At 52.9% G+C, this 10298-nt stretch overlaps 1 protein-coding gene across 1 annotated transcript; it reads left to right on the forward strand.

Moving 5' to 3' along the window:
• Positions 1-3093: 3093 nt before the first annotated feature.
• On the forward strand, positions 3094-4611 carry LOC147123604 (uncharacterized). Its single transcript, XM_086004741.1, has 2 exons — positions 3094-3283; positions 3442-4611. The coding sequence occupies exons 1-2, from the start codon at positions 3100-3102 to the stop codon at positions 4584-4586; spliced, it is 1329 nt and encodes a 442-aa protein (XP_085860867.1). The 5' UTR covers positions 3094-3099; the 3' UTR covers positions 4587-4611.
• The last annotated feature ends 5687 nt before the right edge of the window (positions 4612-10298 follow it).

A 10298-nucleotide genomic window follows, 5' to 3' on the forward strand; every position in this document is an offset into this window, starting at 1 on the left:
GTAAGTCGTGCGTACGACTTACGCTGAACGAAAAAACCTTCGGTTTTTAGAGGGTTCCGGTTTCGGAAGTTCGGATAAAGGGTAAGTCGTGCGCACGACCCCCCGCCGACCCCCAACGCGGACCCCGCCGGCCCCGACAACCGCCGACCCCGCCAGCCCCGACAACCGCCGACCCCCCCCGCGGACCCCGCCGGCCCCGACAACCGCCGACCCCGCCAGCCCCGACAACCGCCGACCCCCCCGCGGACCCCGCCGGCCCCGACCCCCGCCGACCCGGACTGACTTATGCTGAGCGTCAGCGTAAGTCGTGCGTACGACCCCCCGCCGACCCCCCCGCGTACCCCGCCGGCCCCGACCCCCGCCGACCCCGACTGACTTACGCTGAGCGTCAGCGTAAGTCGTGCGCACGACCCCCCGCCGACCCCCCCGCCGACCCCCCCGCGGACCCCCGCCGACCCACCTTCCGAAATCCGAAATTCTCCTTTATCCGAAACTCGGCTGGTCCCGAGGTTTTCGGATAAAGGATAGTCTACCTGTATATCCAATTTTGCTGATGATACAAAGCTAGGTGGGAATGTAAGTTGTGAGGAGGATGCAAAGAGGGTTCAAGGGGATATAGACAGGCTAAGTGAGTGGGCAAGAACATGGCAAATGGAATATAACATGGAGAAATGTGACGTTATCCACTTTGGTAGGAAAATAGAAGAGCAGAGTATTTCTTAAATGGTGAGAGATTGGGTAACATAGAAACATAGAAACATAGAAGATAGGAGCAAGAGTAGGCCATTCGGCCCCTCGAGCTTGTTCTGACATTTAATGAGATCATGGCTGATCATACAAATTCAGTACCCTGTCCCTGCTTTCTCCCCGTATCCCTTGATCCCTTTAGCCTTAAGAAATATATCTAACTCCTTCTTGAATATAATTAATGAATTGGCCTCAACTGCCTTCTGTGGTAGAGAATTCCACAGGTTCACCACTCTCTGGGTGAAGAAATTCCTCCTCATCTCAGTCCTAAATGGCTTACCCCTTATCCTTAGACTGTGACTCCTGGTTCTGGACTCCCCCGCCATCGGGAATATCCTTCCTGCATCTAGTCTGTCTAGTCCTGTTAGAATTTTTATAAGTTTCAATGAGATCCCCTCTCATTCTTCTAAACTCTAGCGAATATAAGCCTAATCGACCCAATCTCTCTTCATATGTCATTCCTACCATCCCAGGTATCAGTCTGGTGAATCTTCGCTGCACTCCCTCCATGGCAAGAACATCCTTCCTCAGATAAGGTGACCAAAACTGCACACAATACTCAAGGTGTGGTCTCACCAAGGCCCTGTACAACTGAAGTAAGACATCCTTGCTCCTGTACTCGAATCCTCTCGCTATGAAGGCCAACATACCATTTGCCTTCTTAACCGCCTGCTGCACCTGCATGCTTACCTTCAGCGACTGGTGCACAAGGACACCCAGGTCTCATTGCACTTGCCCTTTTCCCAATCTATTGCCATTCAGATAATAATCTGTCTTCCTGTTTTTGCCACCAAAGTGGATAACCTCGCATTTATCCACATTATACTGCATCTGCCGTGCATCTGCCCAATCACCCAACCTGTCCAAATCATACTGGAGTTTCTCTGCATCCTCCTCACAGCACACACACCCACCCAGCTTTGTGTCTTCTGCAAACTTGGAAATATTACATCTAGTTCCCTCGTCTAGATCATTAATATATATTGTGAATAGCTGGGGTCCTAGCACCGATCCCTGCGGTACCCCACTAGTCACTGCCTGCCACTCAGAAAAAGACCCGTTTATTCCAACTCTTTGCTTCCTGTCTGCCAACCAGTTCTCTATCCAAGTCAGTAACTTACCCCCAATCCCACGTGCTTTAACTTTGCACGCCAATCTCTTATGCGGGACCTTATCAAAAGCCTTCTAAAAGTCCAAATGCACCACATCCACTGGTTCTCCCTTATCTATTCTACCAGTTACATCCTCAAAAAATTCCAGTAGATTAGTCAAGCATGATTTACCTTTTGTAAATCCATGTTGACTTTGTCCGATCCTGTCACTGTTTTCCAAGTGCTCTGCTATTACATCTTTTATAATGGACTCTAGCATTTTCCCCAGTACGTTGTTGTTCAGAGGGACCTGGGTGTCCTTGTACATGAATCACTGAAAGTTAATATGCAGGTACAGCTAGCAATTAGGAAAGCAAATAGTATGTTGGCCTTGAGTTGGCCTAGAAATTCAGTTCGGACGCTATTGCGGCGCTAAAGTCGGGCGCTCGTCAAATTTAGCGGCCACCGGAAAGTGCAGGCGAGCTCGCCGAAATTCAGTAGATTTGGCCAACTTTTTGGCCGAGCGCTGCAAAAGGCGTTGGAACCCTGTGTTCAGGCGCTAATCCGGCGATGCAGCCTGATAACGCCGATTCCGGGCGCAGCGCAGGTGCGATCATGTGGTGAGTGTCAGCAGACACCCTGACGCCGGCCAGCTCTTAAAGGGGGTAGGGTCAACTTTGACTGCAGCCACGCCCTGCATGCTGTAGCCCTGCAACTAGGCCTCAGGACTGGTTGTGTGCCATATCAACGCCTGGAGGTCATGGAGAGGGCCCGTGAAAGAGCCCAGCGGTTCTCTGAGCATGCGCTGGGTGTGCTCCTTCATGGGGTGCGCAAAAGAAGACGGGTCGTGTGCCCGGCTAGTGGCAGGAAGGCTCCCAGGAGCCAGTTCAGGGAGGCGTGGACCAAAATTGCCCGGAGGGTCTCCTCCAACTCCGATGTTCCCAGGAGTGCGGACCAGTGCCGCAAGAAATACAATGACCTATGTCGGCTGGTCAAGGTGAGTACCCTTTCCAATGTCCCCCTCATCCTTGCATGTGCACCTCCCATTAGGGCCAAAGGGACATCCAAGGTCTAATGCCCAGCCCTGCTGCCGCTGCAATGGCACTTGCATGTTAATCAATAGCTCTTTCTGCACTTACCACACTGTGCAAGCTATTCCACCATGGGAGGCCTCACACACAGCTACAGGGCACCACACTGTGCAAGCTATTCCACCATGGGAGGCCTCACACACAGCAACGGGGCACCACACTGTACTTAGATGCCCTCCTTTCTCTTGCAGGCCAAGCTGGCGAGGAACGCCAGGAGCCTGCGTGTCACTGGTGGAGGCCCTCGCGATTACCAGGAGCTAACGGCTCTGGAAGAGAGGGTGGCCCGACTGCTGCGTCACCCGGTGATTGGGCCTGTGGCGCTCGGCGACACCGACCCTATACTGGAACCCACTGGTAAGGACAGGACCGGGTGCACCTCTCTCCTTGCCCTCGCGCATCAGATCTACATCCTTCCCCACTGGCCGAAAAATGCGCATAATGCACCAGTGCGGCCTCCCTCGCTGTCGGCCTGTCCTCACTCTAAAGCTACACTTGTGTCTTCCTGCTTTCAGCTGGTGAGGAGGAGGTGCTCCCTGAAGCCCACACAGCCAGGCCCTCGGAGGAGGAGGACGTCGAGGAGCAGCAGGAAGGCGCCACCTCGGGGGAACCCTCCTCCGCTCCAGGAGATGGCAATGAAGGGGAGACGTCTGGCGTGCCGGAGAGCCAGGGGGAGGCGGGGGAGGGGAGCCCCGAACCTGGTCCCAGTGGCATGGACGCACGCGGCAAGGCTCCGGCGGCACACCAGCCTTCTGCCCAGAGGGGGGAGGCGGTGGAGGGGAGGGCAGAACCTGGTCCCAGTGGCGTGGCCGCACGCGGCAACGCTCCGGCGGCACGCCAGCCTTCTGGCCAGAGGGTGGAGGCGCCCTCCAGTCCGGACTCGGACGTCGCCCAGGAGGTGCGCCTCCTGGACGAGATGTCGGCGGCGTCGGAGCGCCGGCACGTCGAAATCATGGAGGTGGTGGCACAGATGCCTCACGCCATCGAAAGCCTCGCTCAAAGTGTGGTGGCTTTCGGCCAATCCCAGGCCAGGGGCCTAGAGCTATTCGCAGCAGCGCACGCCAGGGGGGTGGAGCTCCTTGTGGCAGCGCATGAGAGGGGGGTCGAACAACTCGAGGCAGCGCAGCACGCCAGTCGCCAGCTGAGAGGTGCTGTGCAGACAATGGCACTGCAGATGCGGGGACATGCCGGCGCAGTTGGGGCACTGACTTCTGCCACCCTCGCACTGGCGCGGAGGCGTCGCCAGGCCAGCCGCCGCCCTGCTGCCGCACACTGGTCTGGCGACCAACAGTTTGGCGCGCTTGCTCCCCGGCCAGGCCGGCCGAGTGCACGTGTGTCTGGCGCCCAGCGCGCGCCTGGCATCACCCACCTTGTCCCCATTGGTGCAGGCGAGCCTGCGACTCCCCCAGCCAGGGTGCAAGGAGCTACTGCAGCCAGTGAAGAGGGCCACCCACAGCTGCAGCAGCCACCAGCCGGCCCCTCCCGGGCCCGCCCTCGTGTAGGCCGACCCCCAAGGGCATCTGGCGAGACGCCTTGTCGCCCTGAGGATCCTTCCCCCAGCCTCGCCACAGCCTCACGGCCCAGCTTGAGGCGCAGCAGCAGGACGGGCCGGGGCAAAAGACGGCTGTCGACAGACTCGCCCTCTCGCCACACCGAATAGAGTGTGTTGAGCGAGGGTTTGGGTGATGCGGGGGCTTCTGTTCTGGGGGGCATTATGTGGTTTGGTTTTATGGGGGTCTTTGTGTTGTGGGGGGGGCTTGTTTTTGTTAGGCCAGTGACGAAGGCCATTTGGATGGTGATGTTATGTTAGTCCTCCCCAGGTTTTGGGAGTGACAGAAGTTTGTTACTGTTTTTTGGGGGTCTTCTCTGTTTTGCTCTTCCATGTGGGAAGGGCCCTGAGTTTTTGAAATAAAGATGTTTATTTATTCACCATGTGCAGGTGTCATGTTTCAAGTGGTTGTTGGGTTAACCGGCTGAGGGCTTGCGAAGCGGCTGCGTTCAGTGGGCCAGGCCATTCCCTGACAGGGGGCCTAGAAGTGTCGAGCAATAAGCCCCCGGCGGACGGCCCTTGGACCTTGTCGCTCCCTCCTGGCCTGGTGCTCCTCCTCCTCAGGGTCCTCCTGCTCGTCCTCCTGAGGTGGTGGGGCAATGTCAGGTGGCAGTGCCTGAGTCCTGCGGATAGCCAGGTTGTGGAGCATGCAGCACACCACGACGAACTGGGAGACTCTATCCGGCGAATACTGAAGAGACCCGCCCGAACGACCCAGGCAACGGAACCGTTGCTTGAGGACGCCTATCGTTTGCTCTATTAGGTTCCTTGTGGCTTGATGGCTTTCGTTGTATGCCAGCTCCGCTGGGGTCCTGGGCGCACGGAGCGGGGTCATGAGCCATCTGCACAAAGGGTAGCCCTTGTCCCCGATAAGCCATCCCCTTGGTGGAGGCTGTGCCTGGAACATGTCAGCCACAGTAGTCTGGCGCAGGATAAAGGCATCGTGGCTGCTTCCTGGGAAGCGGGCATTGACAGCTAGGATGCGCTGCCTGTGGTCACACACCAGCTGCACATTTAGGGAATGGTAGCCCTTCCGGTTGCGGTATTGCTCGGCATTGTGGATAGGTGCCCGCATAGCCACATGTGTGCAGTCAATGGCGCCCTGCGCCATGGGGAAGGCCGCGATCCTGGCAAATCCGAATGCACGCTGCTCCTGCTTGTGTTGGGTCATGGGGAAGGAGATGAATTGGTGCCTCCTCGCGAAAAGTGCTTCGGTGACCTGTCGGATGCAGCGATGCGCGGCGAACTGGGAGATGTTCGCGATGTCCCCAGCAGCGGCTTGGAAGGAGCCGCTTGCATAAAAGCTGAGAGCCACCGTGACCTTCACTTCCACCGAGAGAGACGCCCTGGACATGAGCTGTGGCTGCAAATCTGCATGAAGCAGCTGGCAGATCTCTTCAACCACCTCCCTTCTGAAGCGCAGCCTCTTAACACAATGCGCCGCAGTCATGGTGAGATATGAGACCTGCTCCCGGTATTGCCTGACTGGGTAAGGCCTACGTTGGCGACGCCTAATGGCCCCTCTGCGTCTAGGCATGCCTGGCCCTCTCTCAAAGCGTCTGCGAGCCCTTCGCACAAAATGTAGGAACTGAGGGTTGGCCCCCCATGCAGCCCCCATTACAAAGTTCCAAACAGCAAAATCACAAGGATGCAAATGTCAAAGCACTGGCTAGAAGCCAAAAATACCTCTCCTATGGTGTCCGAAATCAGTAATCTCTGTGCCTTGCTCTCTGTGCAGAAATCCAAACCAGTCAAGTCATTGCAGCGAAATGGCTGGCTTTTATGGGTGAGTGGATGTGCCCTTTAATTAACGCTCCCCGAATCCCACAGGGCCTCTGTTGAGTTCCATTTCACAGTTCTTAGCAGCGCCACGGCCACATCGGCCGGGCGCCACTGAATTTCCGGTTTGGGGCGCACAAACGGCGTTGCACGACGGAATGACGTCATAAGATGCACGCGCAGCTGAGCGGGCGCTAACACTTTGCGCCGGCGCTAAAGCCCAGCTGAATTTCGGCGTAGGCGCAGATCCGGCGGTGCCCGGGCGCTAAGTGGATAGCGCCGGAAATCTGGCGCTAACGGCTGGCGCAAACAGCTGAATTTCTAGGCCATGATGTCTTACTGCAATTATATAGGGCCCTGGTGAGATCACACCTGGAGTTTTGTGTACAGTTTTGGTCTCCTTACCTAAGGAATAATATACTTGCCATAGAGGGAGTGCAACGAAGGTTCACCAAACTGATTCCTGGGACAGGGGGATTGTCCTATGAGGAGAGATTGAGTAGACTAGGTATATTCTCTAGAGTTTAGAAGAATGAGAGGTGACCTCATTGAAACATACAAAGTTCTTACATGGTTTGACAGGGTTAGATGCAGGGAGGATGTTTCCCCTGGCTGGGGAGTCTAGAACCAGGGGTCACAGTCTCAGAATAAGGGGTCAGCCATTTAGGACTGAGATGAGGAGAAATGTCTTCACTCAGAGGGTGGTGAATCTGGAATTCTCTACCCCAGAGGGCTGTGGAGGCTCAGTCGTTGAGTATATTCAAGACAAAAATCGATAGATTTTTGGATATTAAGGGAATTAAAGGATATGGGGATAGTGCAGGAAAGTGGAGGTGAAGTGGAAGATTAGCCATGATCTTATTGAATGGTGGAGCAGGCTCGAGGGGCTGAATGGCCTACTCCTGCTCCTATTTCTTATATTCTTATGTTCATTCGGGATCGCAAAGGCTTGTAGGACTGGAGGAGGTTATAGAAATAGGGAGGGGCGAGGCCATGGAGGGATTTGAAAACAAGGATGAGAATTTTGAAATGATGGGGTTGCCAGACCTGGAGCCGATGTAGGTCAGTGATCACAGGGGTGATGGGTGAACGGGACTTGGTGCGAGTTAGGATACCGGCAGCAGAGCTTTGGATGAGCTCAAGTTTATGGAGGGTGGAAGATGGGTGGCCGGCCAGGAGAGTGTTGGAATAGTCAAGTCTAGAGGTAACAAGGGCTTGGTGAAGGTTTCAGCAGCAGATGAGCTGTGGCAGCGGCGGAGACCAGCGATGTTACAGAGCTGGAAGCAGGCGGTCTTGGTAACTGCACTTTAAGAAGCACTACATTGGCTGTAAAGCGCTTCCTGCGGCCGTGAAAGGCGCTATAGAAATGCAAGTCTTTATTTTCTTTTAAAACTGGAAATACACAGCTTGTCCTTCCGCATTTGTAATGAGAAGACAGGTTAACAGTTCGGGTGTGGGCCCAACAACAGAACATCGTTCGCCTTTTAGACTCGGGGTCCACACTCGAAATGTTAACCTGTCCTTTGCCTTTGAAGAAATGAAGAGAGAACACAATTGCTGGAATTCTGAAATCAGCGCCGATGAAGGGCATACACCTAAAAGTTAAGACCAGACTCTCCTCACAGGTACTGTACATTTCCAGCATGTTCTGGGTTTTTTTAATCTACACTTGGAGTTTCAGAAGTACATCTTTATTTAAAGTGTGTTGAGAACACATTTCACCTTTAAACCTTCCCAGGAAGTAACGTTGTATGTTTGGTGTTAATAAATGCCTAATGAACCGAGATTGGACAGCCGCCTTAATTAAAACGCAGACCCGCAGTGTTTACAGATAATTAAAGGGGCCTTCGGATTAGCATTGGGAGAAGCGGTTTTGTTAAACGGGCTCTTCCAGTCATCCTTGTAGTGACTTTTTCTATTTCAGGCAGTTGCCTAATTAGATTTCAGCGTGTGCCCCCCCCCCTCCATTTTAAAGGGGCACAACCAATAAGGACTGTAACTTTAAAAAAAATAAAAGGAAACTTAACAAATCTAATTAAAATTCCATTTCCAGTGGCGATGAGGCAATCCAGTCCCTCCGGCGCCCACCGGTCACGGGAGCAATATCCTTTTAGTGTCGCCTTTAAACACATAAATTAACAATAAACAAGTTTTATATGTATTTAAAACTGACGAGTGAGAGAAACACAATCAATTCCAACACAAATAACATTATTCTAAACTGCATAGCACCGCTTAATCCTGAAAATGTTATGAGAGGGCATTCCGTGTTTATCCCTGCGATAATCTTGGCTGCAAAAATGAAATGTTTTTTTAAACAAAAAAGCAAAACAGCCGCCCCCCCCCCCCAACTCGGAGTCTTGACACATTCACTCTCCCGATCACAGTAAGAGGAATTCAATTCCTTCAGGTGCATTTTCACTCTCTGGTGATCGAGATTCAGCCCGGAGTCCCCGGTGATTGCCTTTCCCGGGTCTGGGATGGAGAGCTTCGGATAGACGGGAATAGCACCAGGATCTGGAGCGAGCTTGGGTCCCCTGTAAAATTGGGATGGACGGTGTCGGTGGAGTCGATTGGCTTCTCGATGCACCGGCAAAATAAAAAAAACCACAGAGCCAATATTCTGCCTTTCCTCCTCCCCCAGTGTGTTGTGTTGTGTTGTCAGTTTCGTGAGGCGGGCCGCGGTCCGAATCTCAGAGCACCGAGAGAGAGGGGATTGCAGAAGATCCCTGAGAATTGGCGAGCATCGTGGAGGGTTAAAAAGAACAATCTTGTATATTTTTAAACTTCTCAGCAACACGTTGGGTGTCCAGCTTCCAACAGTCGAGACGGGGGAAAAAATAAAAGGAAAATGCAAGGAAGAGTTGGACTCGGGTGATCGTTTGCAAACACTACATTGGGAGGAACAAGCGTGGTTGTTGAATTGCGAAATATCTCTTCACCCCACCCCCCTCACCCCTCAGCCCAAACATGACAGACGCACCATTCCAGACTCTTAACAGGTAAGCATCGCATCCGACTCGTCCCTTCATTATCGGTTGTGCAGTTTAGTCTAGAGATAGGTTTATGTTCAGGAGTCGCACTCCACGCTCTCTCTCTCTCTCTCTTTCATTCAGATGGGCGGATTGAAGGATTCCAGCTCAATCTGCCCTCAGATGACCCGGCATATTCTTTTAATTGTCTGCAATATGTTCCAAAAAAAAAGATTAATTGCCCACCCTGAGCCTGGCTGACGGGGCAATTAATCCTCGGTCACTCTGTGTCGTTTTCAAAAAGTCTTGTTTTTTTAAATGGGCTTCATTCTTAGTGCTTTTATTTAAATATATTCTGGCATTTGATAGGCCTGCTTACTTTGCTGTAATGTAAGTTCTCTCAAACTTACTGTTTCGGGTAAGTAAATCGCAGTAAAACATGAGTGAATGCAGTTAAGGGTGTACACTTGAATTCTCCATAACTGAGAGGAGATGTAGCGTTGTGTGTCAGCCGTGGCTCAGTTGGCAGCACTCTCGCCTCCGAGTCAGATGGTTGTGGGTTCTAAGTCTCACTCCAGAGACTTGAGCGCAAAATTCTAGGCTGACGCTCCGGTGCAGTGCTGAAGGAGTGCTGCACTGTCAGAGGTGCCGTCTTTCGGATGAGACGTTAAACGAGGCCCTGTCTGCTCTCTCAGGTGGATGTCAAAGATTCTATCGCACTATTTTGAAGAAGAGTGGGGGAGTTATCCCCGGTGTCCTGGCCGCGTTTCCTACATTACAACAGTGACTACACTTCAAAAGTGTAAAGTGCTTTGGGACATCTGGTGGTCGTGAAAGGCACTATATAAATGCAAGTCTTTCTTATTGATTCATGTGTGGGAAATGCTATTTAAAATTCACAAGCCTGGGCAGCCTAGAACTCCTTTTAGTGCCAACACAGCCCCAGGAAGTTGCTGGGAAAGCTTTTGCACCGTTGTTTATAACACACAATGCCATGGTGTCACTGGTACTTCTAAGGTGAGCTTGTTTTGTAAAGATGTGTGTGATCATTATGTGCAACTCTTTTGGGCTC

This window comes from Somniosus microcephalus, chromosome 2, assembly GCF_052327205.1.
Source record: "Somniosus microcephalus isolate GS21.2 chromosome 2, FLI_Smic_1.0, whole genome shotgun sequence".
NCBI lineage: Eukaryota > Metazoa > Chordata > Chondrichthyes > Squaliformes > Somniosidae > Somniosus > Somniosus microcephalus.